The 19,712-nt window shown below is 41.6% G+C and overlaps 1 protein-coding gene across 1 annotated transcript in view; it reads right to left on the bottom strand.

Annotated features, from left to right (window-relative positions):
- Positions 1–5,980: 5,980 nt before the first annotated feature.
- LOC141165998 (chloride anion exchanger-like) overlaps positions 5,981–19,712 on the bottom strand; it is a 129,465-nt gene continuing 115,733 nt past the window's right edge. Inside the window, exons 20-22 of the mRNA XM_073652181.1 lie at positions 17,297–17,442; positions 14,285–14,347; positions 5,981–7,330 (exon numbers count right to left, since the gene is read on the bottom strand). Of these exons, the coding sequence (XP_073508282.1) occupies positions 7,307–7,330; positions 14,285–14,347; positions 17,297–17,442 (233 nt within the window). The 3' untranslated portion in view covers positions 5,981–7,306. The remainder of the gene's footprint in view (positions 7,331–14,284; positions 14,348–17,296; positions 17,443–19,712) is intronic.

Here is a 19,712-nt window from a genome sequence, read left to right as displayed (position 1 = left end):
AGACTAGGCCTCAAACGCGAGCCGCGACCCCTGTGACGTCACACGCCTCGACCCTGAGCGTGACCAAGCAGGAAGTATCACCAGCCTGGTCGCAAGGCCTAGTACCCCCGGGCGCCGCAATACCAACAGCGCCCCCTACCTCCGCGGAGCCCCCGGCCTGGTCGCAGGGCCAAGTAGCCCAGGGCGCCGCCGTCCTTACGGTGCCCTTCACCTTCCAGATACCCCAGGCCTGGCCGCAAGGCCCGGGCAACCCGGGCGCTAACACCACCGCGCCCATAAGACCAAGAGTGCCGCATCTGGGAGAGGACCTGTACGCCCAGCATACGTGCCCGGATGGGCAGCCATTTATATGGCCACCGGAGTTCCACCATCCCCGACTCCGGAGAGAGAGACCCCTGGATGAACCCCTGATCCCGGCTCCAAAGCCCGTAAAGAGGATCTCGCCCCCGCTAGCAGAAGCGCAGTTCGAGTGGGACCCCACCGGAGAAGATCTCATGGGGTTCACTCAGGAGACTCGGGCAGCTGCAGCGGAGCGTGCTGAGTGCTGCCGCCAACAGCTCGAGGACTTTGAGAGGGAGCGGAGAGAGAGGCGGGTCCGGGAACAGCAAGCTCAAATAAGGAGCGCGGAGCAGAAGAGCCGGGCCAGGAGAGACCCCCGTGCAGCGCATAGTCCCCGCACCACCGGGACTGTGATAAAGTTTAACATGCAGCATGGGTGGGGCTTCATCCGAGACCACCGCACCCTAGGCGACGTCTTCGTGACCAGGAGAGACGTTGAGTCCCACCTACCGGAGGGACACAGAGGTCGTGACCTTTACATCGGGGACGAGGTCACCTTCACCCGGCACAAGTGTGCCAAAGGACCCTACGCCCTCCATGTGCATCGCCTGACGGAGGAAGAGCTGCGGTGTGAGGAGGAAGAACAAGAGGACCCGGACGGGTCTGAAACTAGAGCCAAAGGTAACAATAAAGAAAGAGCAGGAGGACGCCGTCGTTAAGTACAGCGAAGCAGGAGCTGTATATAGTTGCCCGTCGGGGCACCATAAACTGAAACTGTTACTGTTGCTAATATAGTCCCCGTTGGGACCAGCAAGTGTGAACTGTTTACCCGTATTTCCCTAAATCCCACTGACCGAGGACTGAGAGCGGCCACTTCCCCTGTAAATAGTTGCGCGTCCTAAAGCGCCCCCTACCGGTTTTATAGGAAAACCAGTTTTCTAGAGAGACTGTCGCACTTTACCCGGTCACACGTTGCACAGTGACCGGAGGAGGAGCCAGAGGCGACGAGAATGTTTTATTTGCTAATATATGATGTTTTATATGTTTTATATGTTTATGCAAAAATTTGTATGTTTTGGTGTTATGTCTTACAGCCCGAGGACGTGCTGTGATTTACCAGGGGGGAATGTAGCACCCTGAGGATTCGGCTGCTACAGGAGTATTGCACCTCAACCCAGAGGTGTGATATTCCACTCCCGGGTAAGGATGGAGTGTGGATCTGAGCTCGGTAGGCTGCATGCACTACACGCATCCCATTTCCGAGGAGCAGACCGACGGTACTCCCACTTAGAAATGTGCAGGTACGACCGAGTCTGTTCCTGGCTGGAGTGGGAGGGGGGTGGTACATCCCAAGTAGTGTAGGGGCAGATAGGGGGAGCAGCCTGGGTAAAGATAGGAGCTCATTGGGTGCTGGTCACCTGAGCTCACACATAGAGGGTGTATATAAGGTGGGCACCATCAGAGAACAGGGTCAGTCTGTCAGAGTCAGGAAGAGGAGCAGAGCAGATCCAAAGAGAGAGAGTGGAGCAGAGAAGAAAGACCCAGAGAGGGGACAAAGAGAGGACTCTGAGAACCCAAATTCAAGCTACGGGTGAAGAGTCGGCATCAGGGTACCGGAACCCAAGCTGGTGGGGGCAAAAACACACCCCAGCCAGAGACCGGAGGCCGTGGGCAGCGTCTGCCACGGCCACCCACCACATCCACCACGAAGGCATACCACGTGGAGGGTCAGGGAACCCAAGGCCAAGGGTCTCCCAACAGAAGGCCCGAGGGAGCTGGACCTGGGTGGATCAATAGTGGGGACGGCCAGAGAAAGGACAGAAGGAGAGCTCAGGGTCACGCTCCGGACTCGCTTGGGGGTTGGCTGGATCCAGGACCTGGTGGACGCAGCACGGCTCGGGAGGTCACTTGAAGCTGGAGTGACCGGAACATCAGCAGTGAGTAAATACCCTAAACTGCACAACCCGACTCTGTCTTCCTTTAACATCTATGCTGCACCACCACAACCCCCATCCTCTGCACCTGACCCCCTGAGGCTATACCCCACCCGTTGGGGGTTATACCATCAAAAGCTGCACCTACACCATCAGCCTCAGCGGACCCTGCTGCAGCGGCGGCCATAGTGACCGCAATACAACGGGTGGCGTAGTCGACAATAAAGAACTTAATAACATCTGTAGGACTGCCACATACAACTGAGTTTGACACCCTGGGCACGGACCGGGTCACAGCCACTCGGAAGACTACAACTCCCATCTGATCCGGCTCCGGATATTCCCCCTAAAGAATATGGCCCAGGGGGCGCGTCACATGCATAGACTGGGAGCTCGGCAGCCATTTCCCTGAGGCCCATGCCTTCAGGAAGATGATCTGAAGAAGGGAACGGAGGTCCCTGCTTCCTACGATCCTGCTTCACCACCACCGCAACTCCCTGCTGCTGGAGCACCCTGGGTCCGCAGCATTCCTCCACTACCGCCAGGCTTCCTGAGGGACCCTGCCTCCTGTGATCCCTGCTCCACCGCCCCCCAGGTAAGATACCTATTCAGACTATAAAATATTTATTTCCTATTTTCCATCCCAAAATTTGGGATGCGTCTTATGGTCCGGTGAGTCTTATAGTCCGAAAAATACAGTACCTTTAATCTGTATGAAGACACAAAGAGCACCAGCATCACATCAAATAATCAAAACGGATGCTGTGCCATACACCCTAAACAATATATGAAGAAGAAGCAAAGAAAATGGTGTAAGGGCACCAGACATTCTAATGATAAGCAGATACCTTGAATAACAGCAAAAAAATATGTTATGCTAAATAGTTTTTATTTATTGAAAAACACACACATGTTAAACCATTAAAAAACATATAAAGATTCCCCTTATGGAGAGGCATAGTAAGCATGTACAGATCATAATAAAGAAGTCTATCAAAAAAGGGGCATCCTTCCAAAAATCCATATACTGCAGATGACACAGAAATAGATAGGGATGTAAAAAATAGGCTTGTATTATAAGTAGAGTCCAACCAACAAGGGTAAATACATCTAATGAAAGGCATGAAGTATAAGGCTCAAGGGTAAAACCTATGTGATGCTATCCATACCTCCACACAGTGTCTCCAACCTCAATGTAGGGTATGGAAGGGATACCAGACCCTACGCATTACGCCACGGCTGTGGCTTCCTCAGGGCTAAAGTGCCATTTACCCCTGAGGAAGCCACAGCAGTGGCGTAATGCGTAGGGTCATATAGGTTTTACCCTTGAGCCTTATACTTCATGCCTTTCATTAGATGTATTTACCCTTGTTGGTTGGACTCTACTTATAATGCAAGCCTATTTTTAGATAGGGTGTCATTATACCATATTGACCCCCTTGAGCTTGTGCATATACAGTATTACTTGCTCTAACTCCCTCCCAATCTGGGCTAGTCCAAAACATTTAACTGTATCTTGCCCTAATGTATCTACAGTCAATATCTACTGAACTAAGCATTCACCTATATTTTATCCTGTCCTTACCCTATACTCTGCCTACACCTGAGCTAAGTGCATGTTACTTACATTAGGCATTACCTTTACAGTATTTACACAGCAGCATCAGTACCTACAACACTATACATTAGTTACATTACATTATTAAAAACTCTAGTCTTATAATTTGAGGCTGTCTTCAGGGACAGGGCAGTCCGCACGAGCGTATAAATCGGATGAGTGCAATCCGACAAAAATAAGTTATTGCTAATGTCATTCAATGAGGTAGTGCAGATCTGCATATTTTCGGCATGAGAAAAAAAATCGCAGGATGCTGCACGGGCACGCATAAATCGGACGAGCCTCGCCAATGCAAGTCTATAGGTGCGAGAAAAAATCGGATGCCACACGGACCATCCATATACTGTATGATTTATATGCACAATCTTCAAAGAGCCAGGAAATTGCATCAGCCAAGAACATGAAGTTGTAAGCCAGGAACATCCTGGCAACCTATAAAAAGTTAAAAAAACACGTCTTCATGTAGATCAGAAACATAGCAAGACACAAAAATATCGAGATGAAAATTGTGCTGGTCCAAAAGAGGCCTGAACTATGGGACACTCGTGACCCCAGCAATGTGGACCGCACACACAGGGATGCATCCTGGACTCACATCTGCTGTCAGATGTACCCCAGTTTTGATGACAGCACACGAGAGGTGCAAGTGGCAATAAGGAATAATGCCATTTTTCAAACGCTATTATGTCCGTAAAAAACATATTGCTTAACATCTAACTCGATTATCATTAAAAACATCATATAATAAAAATACTTTATGTGCACATACACTAAACCAATTCATCCCAGTAACCTTCTCAATGTAGGTCCTATCTTTCAGAATAGAAATATGAAAATACAGCTTTTAAAGATTCCTTAAAACATAAATTTAATTAAACATTTAAAACCAGTATAACCCTGGACAGACAATACACAGACTGCTCAGCTTTCCTAGCTGACCCATGCAGTCTCCATTCAGAGAGAGACCCTGGCATGTCTCTTTACCATCTATAGCTTACCTTTTGGCTGGTCCCTCACCAGCAGCACACGCGACTCTGCTTCATCTAGCAGACTGACACACGTCGTGAACACAGGCTCTGATTCTAGTAAAAACCTAGGCAAGCGCATCTAATCAAATCCTGAATCAGGGCTAGGACTTAACCCTGTCCTAGCTAGCTCTGCTACAAAATGTTAGCATGTTTATAAGGGAAAATAACAATAAAAACTTAAGGCAAAGCAACAAAGGAGTCTTGCGCCAAAGAGTTGCTCCCTTTGGTGTGAGAAAATAAGTAGTAAACATCTCCCAAACTTTAATTATCGAAGGCTGTCAGCGTGTAGCGGCAACATGTGGGACTGGTACATGTGGATTTGGTCCATGGTCTCCATCTTCATCCACATCTTCAGGACATTTATGGATCTGGGTGAAGTTGTGGAGGATAAAACATGCCTTTATTAAACAATTGACATTCTGTTCACTTAATTGGAGGGCAGATATCAGTACCCTCCATTTCTCCATGACAAAAGCACACTCCACCATTTGCTGTGCACGTGATAGGCGATAGTTAAATATGCGGTGAAGATGGTTTAGACCTGGAACTATGTAGAAACCGTGAGGATGGGACACCCAAACATTATTAGTATGAAGCCGCCAAATAATTATAGAAGAATTGAAGATTCTTGAATCTCCAGTTCTTCCGTAGGCCCCAATATCAACAATTACAAACCTGTATGTGCGGCCAACAGCACTACAGAAAAGTACTGTTTGTAATTGTGTCAAGATAATCACAGCCAGGGGGGTCGTCACTGAACCCACTCACTGTTATCTCTAGAGCAAACAGCTCTCTGCTGCCCTCTATCATTCGGACAATTACGCGATTGGCCGACGATTAACGGAGGAAGCCGCAGGCTGTTTCCACTAAAAGACCGGTTATTGGGAAACTAACAGTGAGTGTATGGTATATATACCTGAGATTTCCACGCATGGAATATGTGTATATACCCCCCTACGGTCACAGCTAACTCCATGATAACCCTAGACTACTCACTGCTGTACCAGTCCTGTTTTATACAGGCTGACCGGACGCCTGATTTCTGACAGTGTATGGCTTTGCGGTGCGGGTTACAGAACAAAAGGAACAGAACTATTAAATTTTATATTTAATCCAGTATAATAGGCAGTGTTTATAAAAAAATATACAAAAGATTTTACAAAGGGGACAAAACAATACAGCATGTACAATTACATACAATAAAAGGATAAAACAAAACAAATATCACTTTAGGTTTGACTCTGACTTTGCCCCTTACTTTGTCCTGCCTGGTCATTTTGTCCTTGGTACCATCCAGAAGGTTTTGACCCAGCTTGTTGACTATCCTGCTGCCAACTTGCCTCACCATCCATCACATTATCTACTCCTTTGACAGGGGCCGTTGCAGTGAGGACCAGATCCCTGCATAGGGGTGTAAGGATGAACATCAAAGTGTTCTGTGGGAATAGCTAAGTGGTGTGGATAGTGCAAAGAAAGAAGCAGTCTTAAGAGTTGCCAGTATCCATGTAGAGGCCCTATATCAATGGAAATCTTTATGTGGTTCAGTCATCGCAATGTTCAATTGGGTTTCTTATCATTTGCATTTCCAAAAAAAGAGAAATGGTAAAAATATTTTGAATATTTATTTATATAAAACCATCAACTGATACATTAATCATTGTGAAACATTTATTACATTTATAGCAATAACCCTGACTTATGGTTATGACTAGAATTAAGTGACATTAATATAAACAATAAATTCTATATAAAATTGTTATATATTTTAGACCTGCTTTATGACAAAACTTTAGTTCTTTTGCATTTTGTACTAATGCAGTTGTAAGCAACTATGGACATCGATGTGGCGCATTGTACAGTGCCGTACTTTGGCATCAGTAGTGTCTGGCGCAGGCAAATAACACAACTGACTGGACACAACTGATAAATTGAAACCAGGCCTAAGCTGCAGTAATTGATCATAGCCCATAGCGCTGAAAAAACAGTGCATAACCATCACCCACATATAATAACTTACATTATACATTTTAAATCATAACTGTACCTCAACCTTGAGCTTAGCGCCAAAATGCAACACAGTGTAAGTAATTAATAAATTATCAGTGCTCCTTCTCCTATTGTGAGATTCGGCACTGTTCCTACACAGTTTAATAGGAAGTGGGCGTTGGGAACCCAGATATGGCAGTGACTACATACTAAAAAATATATTATAAATGCTATATGAATACATACAACTGGAGAGAATAAATTAGAAGCAACAGTACTGCAGTGTTTGAAAAAAAAAAATGTACAAACTATTATAACTTTATGATTAATGGTTAATATTTTCATTCCAATCTGTCAATGATTTTTCTTTAATAAATACTGTTCCCTGTCCATTTCGTCTGCCGAATATATTAACAGCATACATGAGCCAAAGCGGAGTCTTCCATTGACAGATATGATACCTAAAATTTTGTTTCACTTCCCACCTATAACAAAAACAAACAACATTGGTAAATTGGATAAAGCCGTGAAAGCAATAGAAGCCATTGCTAGGTAAAGATGGGTTGTTCGCTAACACTCCTCTAATCTATATTTGGCAATGGAAGGTGTATTTTACTGATGACCTAAATGCACATGTACAGTAGTTAATCATCACTGAACTGGTCTAGGCAAGGAAAGAAAGTTCTGATCACTGGTTCAGTGGGAGAATTTATTCCAATTATTCAGTATATGTAGATTGGAATTTCTGGAGGATCCTGATTCCAGTAGTTCTTTTCTATTTTCATATAGACTTTTAGACTTATCTCACTGTTTTATATTTTAGATGTAACTTAAAATGGAAATAACTTTGTGACAATTACATTTTTATTCATTTGCACCACCTGTGAAAACTGCACAGATATTAAAGGGAACATGTTGTATAATGCAATCCGATCTGTGGACAGCATGGTATAGAGGAGAAGCTGATCAGAAGGATATGTAGGTTTGTTGGAAAAGATACTGTGTAACATTTATTTTATTCATTGAACTCCCTTGTGTTTTTATGTATGAGTCCAGTGGGTGGTCCTACGCAGTGATTGACATCTATCTCGGCATGCAGTCAGATAGGGAAAACTGTCAATCACTGAATAGGACCGCCCACTGGACACATGCAGTATGCATACAAACACCAGGGAATTTAACGAATAAAATTCAAGGTTAACTTAAAAATTTCCCACAAAAATTAATGTCAATCTGATCAGCTCCTTCTGCTATATAACATCCTGCCTACAGATCAGACACCATTTTCAACATGACAGGTTCCTTTTAAGACATAACTGAATGAGCTAAGTGGACAATAAAACACACGGTAAGTCAGATCAGTTCAAGATGAAACCTTAAAAGTGAACCTGACAGCTGATGCACGCTGCCCAATCCACAGGCAGCACATATCCGACACTGGCTGTATGATCTCAGCCATGACTGTTTGGCTCTGAAGCGCTGCACTGTTTCAGAGAAAAGCATACTTTAAAGCCGCCGGTGAACCAAACCGCAAATGAGACAGGTCAGACAGGCAGGTCACTAGTGGCTTCTTGCCACCTGCTGCCCTAGAGTGACAGGTCTCTCTCTATACAGACTTGCAGTGAGAGATCTATCCTGTAACCCAGGGGTGGGGAACTTTTATCTGGACCCCAGGTTGATTTGCCGGGACCACAGTGCTTTGGCCGGCAGCTGTATTTTGATGGCCGTCGGCCCATTAATTTTTTCTTGCTCTATGAGCAAACGCACGCAGCATTCACTACTGAATGCTGAGGCGCATGCAATGAAATATTATGTCCGGACACCAGTGCCAGCATCAGGACTTATTTTGTGGGCAGAAACAGTGCGCAATTTGTACAGCCCCCAAATGATGGTATAAATATCCAAATGGCCCTTGGCAGAAAAAAAAATTCCTCACCCCTGCATTAATGGGAAAGGACAGGGAGAAGCCGGGGACCCGCCAGTTTGACTAGTCTCCATTGCGACTCGGTCCCCGGTGGCTTTTCAGCTTTTAAAAGTATATTTTTCTCTGAAATGCCGCAGCTGAAATCATACAGCCAATATCTGATACACGTTGCCTGTGGATTGTGCAGCATGTATCAGCTGTCAAGTTTCCTTTAGCCCCTTTACAGCCTGTGCCGTAATTGTACGCACAAGGCTGTAACCCCCGGTTCAGTGAGGGCTCCGGCGCTGAGCCCGCACTGAACCGGGCACATGTCAGCTGATTATTACAGCTGACATGTGCCCGCAACAGCCGTGGGTGGAATCGCGATCCACCCGCGGCTGTTAACATATTAAATGCCGCTGTCAATCTCTGACAGCGGCATTTAACTTGCGCAAACTGGATGCGCGTCACTTACCCCGCTCATCGGCGACCCCGTCACATGATCGCGGGTTACCGATGGGTTGGCATAACAACCCTGGGTCTGTAGCAGACTCCAGTGGTTGTCATGAGTCTGTAGCAGACTCCAGTGGTTGTCATGAGCTGGTCGCTATGAGCGCCACCTAGTGGTTGGCGCTCATAGCACAGGACCATTTCTGCTGCATAGAGGTGATCTGCTGATCATCTCTATGTAGCAGAGGCGATCAGACAAGTGCTACTTCTAGTCTCCTATGGAGACTATAGAAGCAAGCAAAAAATGAAAAAAAAATGTTTTTAAAAATATTAAAAAATTAAAAAAATATAAAAGTTTAAATCACCCCCCTTTCGCCCCATTCAAAATAAAATAATAAAAAAAACCCCACATACACATATTTGGTATTGCCGCGTTCAGAATCGCCGGATCTATCAATATAAAAAAGAATTACTCCGATCGGTAAACGGCGTAATGAGAAAAAAATTCTAAACGCCAGAATTACGTTTTTTTGGTTGCAATAAAATGCAATAACGGGCGATCAAAACATTGGATCTACCCCAAAATGGTATCAATGAAAACTTCAGCTTGGCACGCAAAAAATAAGCCCTAACCCAGCCCCAGATCCCGAAAAATGTTTTTTTTTTAGCAAACTTTGGAATTTTTTTCACCACTTTTATAAAAAAGAACATATACATGTTTGATGTCTACGAACTCGTAATGACCTGGAGAATAATAATGGCAGGTCATTTTTAGCATTCAGTGAACGTGGTAAAAAAACAAAAAACATCTGTGGTATTGCACTTTTTTTGCAATTTCACCGCACTTGGAATTTTTTTACAGTTTTCCCGTACATGATATGGTAAAACTAGTAATGGCGTTGAAAAGTACAACTCATCCCGCAAAAAATAAGCCCTCACACGGCCATTTTGACCAAAAAATAAAAACGCTATGGCTCTGGGAACAAGGGGAGCAAAAAACGAAAATGCAAAACCAGAAAATCCCAGGGTTGCGAAAGGGTTTTAAAGTGTCGTCACTAGAATATTATTTTGTTCTTTTTTTTTCTCTAAATAAGTACAAGATTATGTTGAATTTATTGTGTAATATAGCATTATAGTGTTAAGAGCACCAAATCTGCTGCACAAATTGAAACCATAATATGCTGCCTGCTTGCTGCCATCGTTATAGAACTTCTTAGCTCCCTGTACATCGATATACATTGAACATTGAACTGTATATGGTAAGGTAAAGTTCCATTGCCCTCTGGTGGAGACTAAGACTGAAATGATGAAAAACGAAGGAAATTCACACTAAGGCTATGTGCCCACGATTCAGAAATGCTCTTTTTTCTGAGCATTTCTGCATCTCCCTGGCAGAAAAAACGCATGCGGATTGTACGTGCGGATTGTACATGCGTTTTTCCTGCCAGGAAGAAGCGTTTGTCACGCGTTTTTGCATGCATTTCCACATGCGGGTTATCAAGCACTCTTCAAGCGATTTTAGCATCACTTGGAAAGTGCTTGACAACTTGGTCACACTGGTTGCATGGATTTTATATAGTGTGACCAAGTTAGTTAAAAAAAAGAATAAAATGATAAAAAATAAAAAAAAACCATTATACTCACCTTCTGATGGCCCCCGGTCTCCTTATCCGATGCATCCAGCCTCCCCGGTGTCTCGCGGTTGTGTAAAAGGACCTGCCACCGACGTCACGGTCGCGTGACCCGTCACATGACTAAATGACATCATGGAAGGTTCTTTTAGACCATCGCGAGCTGCCAGGGAGCCAGGATGCATCATTAAGGAGTCCAGGGGCCATCAGAAGGTGAGTATAATGTATATTTTTATTTTAAATTCTTTTTTTTTTTTACAGGCACTATGGTACCCGGATCTGGATGAGAGTCTCCTCTTCTGGTATCATCCGCACATTGAATCGCTTGATATCCGTATGTGCACATGTAGTCTTGCGGATATTAAGCGATTCAATGCAAGTCAATGGCGGCGAAAACGTCGCGATTCCGCAAAATAATTGGTCGTTCTGCGGATTTTTCCGCAATGATAATCCGCAGCACAAATTTCCGCAGCATGTGCACAGCACATGCGGATTATCATTGGGGAACATGGCAGACCTACTAACAAGCGTTTTTTAAGCGTTTCTGTGGCGGGCCACTGCAGAAACGCTTACAAAACGCATAGTGGGCACACAGCCTAAAGTAAATGTAACTTAAATGGCTGTTCTCAAGTTCTTCTTAAATTGCTTTAATTAGTTAGCATGAAAATAAGCAAGTTTGCAATTGACTTGCTTTTTCTATCTGCAGTCATTCTCCTGCAATGAGAGATTTTATATTTTATATTGCACAGCTTGTTCCTGTAGAAGTTACATTCCAGGATTTCAGGAGAGAGATTAAAGGGGTGGTCCAAAATAGAAATTAATTTTCATCCTAAATCCCTATTTAATGCCATAATGTAAACTATTTTCTAATATACTTGATTTAAAAATACCCTATCATTCACTAAGTACACTTTGGCATCACATCCCGCAGGAGGTAATGTCTACTCTGTTACTTTGACTTTCATGTAATTTCTGCACTTGTCATTTATTTACTTGGCTGTAGGGACTTTGTCTGCTGTATAGCATATTGAAAGTAGCAGGTTTTCTTTAGTATTATACAATTTATTGCATATTTATATCTTGTCAATACACTATTCTTGTTTTGATAAGACATAGTTTCACATTTTATTTATAGACTGTTTCAGCCTAACTGTATCATGTTTAATGTGCATATAATATACTTAATCTTGTCTCTCACTTTCATGGCCTTTTCTTGGAATTACGTTTATTAAGTGAGTCTTTGACTTACCTCCTACTTTATTTTTTTGTGATGTGGTGTCACCTGCGTGTTCCTCGTTTTTTAACCATTTTTATGTATTCTTTATTTTTTCAATAAAACGTTACCTTTTTACGATATCTATAGTTCTTGTGCACAAATTCTTTGTAGGCTCCCATCAATTTCTGTTCTGAACTATCTATATACCTTCTATGTGTTTTTTTCCGGCATAATATATACTTATCTTTTTGATTCCTTTTTTGTACATTTTATGCATCTACTTTTGCTTGCTAGTTGCTTATCAAAGGAGAGTTTTCTATACTTGAAGCTGCATTGCAGACTCTGAACCCACAAGCAGATTATACTGGTACATAGAGATACATTGTATACATCAGTGTATTTCCATGTCCCTGTATTCTAGAGGTAAAGGAAAAGTCAGATTTTTTTCTTCATATAAAATTACTAAAATATAATAAAAAAAATTACAATAATGTCATTTTTACTGTGTTTTTTTTTTAAATAATAAACATTACAAATCAGCAAATAACACAAACATATTTGGTGTCCCTGAAATCGTAACAACTCACACAAAACAGCAGTCAGATTATTTATCGTGATCGATAAATTGCATAAAAAATGGCGGGATTGACAATTTTTTTCTCCATTAAACGCATACAAAAAGTAATAAAAATGGAACTTGAGTTCTTGTTCACATGTAGTGTAAATGCTGAGTTTTTTGTACTGCTATTTTTCTGCACGTTTTCTTCAAGCGTCCGCACCACACAGTGCAATAAAATCTTGTCTTAGGCTATGTGCCCACGTTGCATTATGAAGCAGAAAATTTCTGCTGCATAAATGCAAGTCCTCTCCCGGAAAAACGCATGCGGAATTCCGCACGCGTTTATCGCGCATTTTTCGCGCGTTTATCACGCGTTTTCCACATGCGGAATTGCCTTGCGTTTTTTATGCATTGGACAAAGGCAATTCCGCTTGCGGAAACGCAAAATTAAATGACATGCTGCGGATTTTTGAACGCAGCATAAACGCTGCGGAAAAATCCGCAGCATGTGCATAGAAGTTGCGGAAACCCATTGGGGATCATGGGGTGCGGGTTACCAAGCGTTTTACAAGCGTTTCCGCAGCGGAAATTCCGCATCAAAAACGCTTGTAAAACGCTACATGGGCACACAGCCTAATTATTGCTTATATGCTGCGCTTCTTTTATGCGTTTTCCCACTTGTTTGATGCGTTTTTGGTGCAGATGTGAAGCCACATTGCTAATACTTTTTTAATAGTACAGAAAAGCTTAGATTCTACATTTTAAAATGCAAACTACATTTTTTTTTTTTTACATGCATTGTTTTTTCAGGTTCCACATAGAACCCTATGGAGAAAAAAAAAACACCAAAACCGCACAGTTCAACAGTGTCTTTAGACGTACTGAGGGAGGAATTTTCATGAAATTACATCCACTTTGCTTGTAACGTAAATGATGTTTTTTTTCAGCTTTTTTTTTTTGCACAGAAATTCTGTTGTGTTTAACTGTCCAAGCCAAGTGGCTGTGATTTCATGAGAACTGCGCTCACTGGGCATCTAAAGAGAACTGCGCTCACTGGGGATCTAAAGACGCTGCTGAACAGTGAGGTTTTGGTGCTTTTTTTCTCTAGAGGCTTCTATGTGGAGCCTAAAATAAAAATGTATTTTAAAAGCTGTAGTTACTTTTTTAAGTGCAGAATCAAAGCTTTTCTATATTATAATAAACACATTAAAAACACTGCTTCAAATCTGCACCAAAATCTCATCTGATATGGAGAAAAGGCATAAAAATGCAGCAAAAATGCAATAATCACCAACCCCTCTGACATCTCCTCCCAAAAGGGTAGTAAGAAATTGTAAATGGGTGTGGGTAGGGGCGTGATCAAAATTTGCAATGCAACATGGATTGTCCATCTTTCTGTTCTGTAAAAGTTGAGTGTTATTCTAAATGTTAAAAATATCTGTCAATAGGTAAGTTTGCTTCTATTGAGTTCAATGTATAAACAGCATTCAACTTTTATAAACATATAGTGAAAACATTATTATTATATATAAAATATAAATCTGAATTTCTAGTCTTCAAGTGTAATTATTTAACTTAAACCCTGGCCTTGCTCTAATAGGAAAAGCAATGCTACTGCGGTCTATCAGGTAGATTACCTAATGTGAACAGCCGCTTTGAGCTGTAAAGGATCAGACTTACCATGATGTCACAATACATCGGTTCTTTAGCAGCACTGTTGATGAAGGAAATATTGTTTGTGTCCTGTAGCAAAATCATTGGGAAAAAAAAGCGATTAAAAACTTTTCATGGAAACTTATCAAGGCATGGACATCACTGAATTCAACAGCCTCATATAAGCCTATAAAGCTGTGGAGTTCAGGTGGGGAGACCTGCAGTCAGTCTATATATCATATAACCAACAACAACCTCAACTGATAAGAAAGATCCCCTCCCACCTGACCATGTCCAGTCACGAAAAATAGAGGGAGCAACAGATCTAAATAATTTATATAGAAAATTTTATTAGAAAAATATATTAAAAGTAGTTATACAAATATTAAAGTATACATGAAAATAGGACATGGCACAGCACAAAGGCAACCGGAGACCAGTGAGCAAACCTATACAGCGATGTAACTTCACCCCTAAGTCTCAGATATGAAAACAGTAAATGATAGTGTCAGTTCTATAATCTGCCCTATGATCACCATAATAGATCCAATCAAGTAAGTATGTAAATATGGATAATAAGAGTATAAACAGTGTAGTTATATGGATACATCAATAGGCATAGTTAAGGAATCCATTACCTGTAGACATGGTGGGTGGCCGTGAATAGGAAGCTCACTTGCTCACTGGTCTCCGTTGCCTTTGTGCTGTGCCAAGTCCTATTTTCATGTATACTTTAATATACTTTTAATATATTTTTCTAATAAAATTTGCTATATAAATTATTTAGATCTGTTGCTCCCTCTGTTTTTCGTGATTGGACAAGTCCATATATCATAGTCTGTACACGGACTATGTTTCACAGATTTCACTGTTCACTGATGGGTAAATTACACTTTTTCCACATGACTGATGTCTAGGAAGTGTTACTCCGCTAAAATTTGACATGTTCTACTTCCAAGCATAATGTGTTTTAACTATTTATAACCCCATTTTGATCACTCCCAGCACTAATAGGCTGGAATCGCACATGCAGTTTTTGCAGCAGTTTCACAACAGTGGGTAAGGATCTGTGTTTTCTTTAGGCTAAATTCACACACAGCGTTTAACTGCTTTTCTTGAGGGTTTTTAAAGCAGTTTTTTTATTCAGTTAGTTGTAGAGATGAGAAATGGATTCAAGTAAATTTGCTTTGAATTTTGCAAAAATTCTAATTGGCCATAAGTCTATTCTTTTACTTTTTTAATTCATTTTTTAGGGTCAGAATGCAGCTAGAAAATAAAAATACATTGTATTCAACCTACCCTCACCTGTTGCCCTGTGACATTATGACATAGCTTGAGGGCAAGTCAGCATCAGAGGCACTGAAGAAGGCAGAGAAGACCAGAGCCATGGGGAGAGAGTAAGCTAGTGGAGGACCGAGCAGGGAGCTGTGACACCGAAACAGTTGAGGGACACAAGGTGAGTATAAGGGCCCGATTCATTAAGACTGGCGTTGTGCAATCCAGCCTTAGGGTGCTTTCACACTGCGTTCTTGCCCACATTCAGTGGTCCCGTCGGGGCTTGCATCGGGGCATATTCACCTGAAAATGATGCACATCAGAGCACACGTTGACTCTGTTGGCACCATTATAGTCTATGGCTCTGTCAGCGCATACACCTGAATCCCCTTTTGCAGGGGGTTCGGAGGCAAGCCAGACAAAATCACTGAATGTGGACAAAAACGCAATGTGAAAGGAGCCTGAGTGAACATGCAGTTTACAAATTCCATGTGCCATGTGTTATGCAACTAAAGTGGCGTAACTTTTCATGAATTAGCCATGCCCCATCCCCCATGCTTTGCTCATATTGGCAAAGCTGTAAGGGACAGGTGTGGAAGCGCCAAAAGTGGCAATATTTTGGCGATTCCCTCTTCTCTTGATAGATGTTACTGTAAAGTCTATAGTCAAATGCTGAGATGTCTACATGTGATGCAATTCATTAATTTTTTGGGGTCAGTGGTGTTTTTTTTTTTTTTCAACAGAGTTAGGGTAAGTGCACTTCAAGAAAAAGACATTGCCTTTTGCCAGAAGTGGCTTTGCTCGCGATTTTGCAGTAATTTTTGCCACCAGCATCTGGTCTGTAATTTAATCTATATCAAGTAATCAGATACCTAGCGGAAGCTGCCCGAGGAATTGAACATGATACTTCTTTTAACCAGTTCACGGTTTCTGAACCCTAAAGCTGATAAAAGAAGTAACAAAAGACTGAGCATATGTCCAGCATTTACATTGCTGTGCATTATATTCATTTTTTGTAGCGTCTTTTCAGGCGGGTCCAAGGCAGAAAAAGATGTTGTGTACACATACTGTAGCCTTACAGAAAAATACTAGAAAAAAATGCATGTACAAAGTGTAAAAATGAAAAACACATCCACAAACTCATGTAAAAAGTGGCATAAAAAGGTTATTCCCATCTTAGCAATTTCTCAAAAAATTGCGGATTCTTTTGATAGGTAGTAACTTGTTAAGATGGAAATGCCCCTTTAAAATGCCTGAAAATTACAGCATTTTTGAAATCTAAACAACCCCACATTTTTCAGAAAGCCTAAGGTTTGTGCACGCAACGTATTTTTAATTCGGTCAAGTTTTTTAAACGGAACCCGGTCAGGAAACTCTCACTTTGTTTTGTGGTGTTTTTAAAACACTACAAAAAACACCAGGCATCTTCTTTCTGTCTCTTTTGGCTCCCCATAGACTTCTTTATTTAGTTTGTGGTGTCTTTCTACACACCAGAAGAATGGCCAGGTCACTTCTTTTAACCACTTTGCGTCTTTTGAATCTTGAAATAGTTAAAAGACAATGAAAAGACTGAACGTATCAATAGCAAGTTGTTTTGACATAGAAATGCCTGTGTTCAACATCTTGAGCATTTTTAGGGCACTTTCTCATGTGGGTTTCAGAGTGGACGACATATTTATACACCCTTGTACATTTCCTTTTTTCTGTATCTACATTTGTATATGGCTCAAAAACTGTACTTGGTTTAGCAATAATGGACATTACCTTGTGTAGCTCATTTTTTAATGCGTGTTCCATGCCTTTTTTCTCCATCACGTGAAGAACTGCATCATGGACGGTTAGAAAAAGCATTGATGTTTTAATGTTGTCATCAAAGAATGAACTTTGCTTTAACTTTTCCACCACAGAATCTATTGGATGAAAATGTGCTTATGATTAAAAGTGAATTATATATGGCTGCTGTTAGCTCATATTTTACTATTTGATCAGATCTACAGGTGCACCTCACTAAATTAGAATATCATGAAAAAGTTAATTTATTTCAGTTCTTCAATACAAAAAGTGAAACTCATATATAAAATAGTGATTACAAACAGAGTGATCTATTTCAAGTGATTACTTCTGTTAATGTTGATGATTATGGCTCACAGCCAATGAAAACACAAAAGTCATTATCTCAGTAAATTAGAATACTTTATAACAACAGCTTGAAAAATGTTTTTAAAATCCGAAATGTTGGCCTACTGAAATGTATGTTCTGTGCATTCAATGCTGGGTCGGGGCTCCTTTTGCATCAATTACTGCATCAATGCGGCGTGGCATGGAGGCGATCAGTCTGTGGCACTGCTGAGGTGTTATGGAAGCCCAGGTTGCTTTGATAGCAGCCTTCAGCTCGTCTGCATTGTTGGGTCTGGTGTCTCTCATCTTCCTCTTGACAATACCCCATAGAGAAGTTTGCTGGCCAATCAAGCACAGTGATACTGTTGTTTTTAAACAAGATATTGGTACTTTTGGCAGTGTGGACAGGCGCCAAGTCCGGCTAGAGAATGACATTTCCATCTCCAAAAAGCTTGTCGACAGAAGGAAGCATGAAGTGCTCTAAAATTTCCTGGTAGACATCTGCGCTGGCTTTAGTCTTGATAAAACACAGTGGACGTACACCAGCAGATGACATGGCTCCCCAAACCATCACTGATTGTGGAAACTTCACACTAGACCTCAAGCAGCTTGGATTGTGTGCCTCTCCACTCTTCCTCCAGACTCTGGGACCTTGATTTCCAAATTAAATGCAAAATTTACTTTCATCTGAAAACAACACCTTGGACCACTGAACATCAGTCCAGGTCTTTTTCTCCTTGGCCCAGGTAAGACGCTTCTGGCGTTGTCTATTGATCATGAGTGGCTTGACACAAGGAATGCAACACTTATAGCCTATGTCTTGGATACATCTGTGTGTGGTGACTCTTGAAGCAATGACTCCAGCAGCAGTCCACTCCTTGTGAATCTCCCCCAAATTTTTGAATGGCCTTTTCTTAACAATCCTTTAAAGGCTGTGGTTATCCTGATTGCTTGTGCACCTTTTTCTACCACACTTTTTCCAATCACTCAACTTCGCATTAATATGCTTGGATACAGCACTCTGTGAACAGCCAGCTTCTTTAGCAATGACCTTTTGTGGCTTACCTTCCTTGTGGAGTGTGTTAATGACTGCCTTCTGGACATCTGTCAAGTCAGCAGACTTCCCCATGATTGTGGAGCCTACTGAAACAGACTAAGGGACCTTTTTAAATGCTTAGGAAGCCTTTGCAGGTGTTTTTTGTTAATTATTCTAATTTACTGAGACAATGACTTTTGTGTTTTCATTGGCTGTAAGCCATAATCATCAAAATTAACAGAAATAAACACTTGAAATAGATCACTCTGTTTGTAATGACTCTATATAATATATGAGTTTCACTTTTTGTATTGAAGAATTGAAATATATTAACTTTTTGATGATATTCTAATTTAGTGAGATGCACCTGTATGTCATATCATTTGGCAATTTTGAAAAAAAAATTCATATTGCTGAAAAATGATTTTTTTGTTTTTATCTGTGACTGCAGACTGAAAAATCAGAAGGTTATGTGCCCACGATGCAGAAAATTTCGCAGCGTTTCTGCATGTTCTTGGCAGTAAAAACGCTTGCGGATTTTGCACGCGTTTTTGACGCTTTTTTGCAGCTTTTTTACATGCGGATTTGACTTGCATTTTTCAAATGCATTGGGACCTCAAATCCGCATGCAGAAACTCACAAATAATGGACAAGCTGCGGATTTTACCGCAAGGAAAATCTGCTGCGGAAAATTCCGCAGCATGGGCACAGAACATGCAGATTTTCATTGGGGATCATGGGGCACGGATTACCAAGCGTTGTATGGTATGTTTTGATATGTTTCGTTTTTATCATTTTTCTGAACATTTCCGTGTTGTTTTTTTCTATCAATATATATATATATACATGACAGCTTATTCTGAAAAGTTATCCGTAATACTAGGTCCACTTTAACATCACAGCTATTTTTATATCTGAATCTAGCAGTCATGAAACATGGGGTTGAGGTCAGGTCCCACTGTTTTCTCAAGTTCCTCTACATCAAACTGGTGTCTTTTTAGACCTCCATTTCCTGCTGGAACAGTA

Source organism: Phyllobates terribilis, unplaced genomic scaffold (genome assembly GCF_046119375.1).
Source record: "Phyllobates terribilis strain yellow unplaced genomic scaffold, ASM4611937v1 Scaffold_11__3_contigs__length_659146591, whole genome shotgun sequence".
NCBI classification, from domain to species: Eukaryota; Metazoa; Chordata; class Amphibia; order Anura; family Dendrobatidae; genus Phyllobates; species Phyllobates terribilis.
Note: the sequence above shows the minus strand (reverse complement) of the source record. Positions and strands in the feature narration are given on the sequence as shown.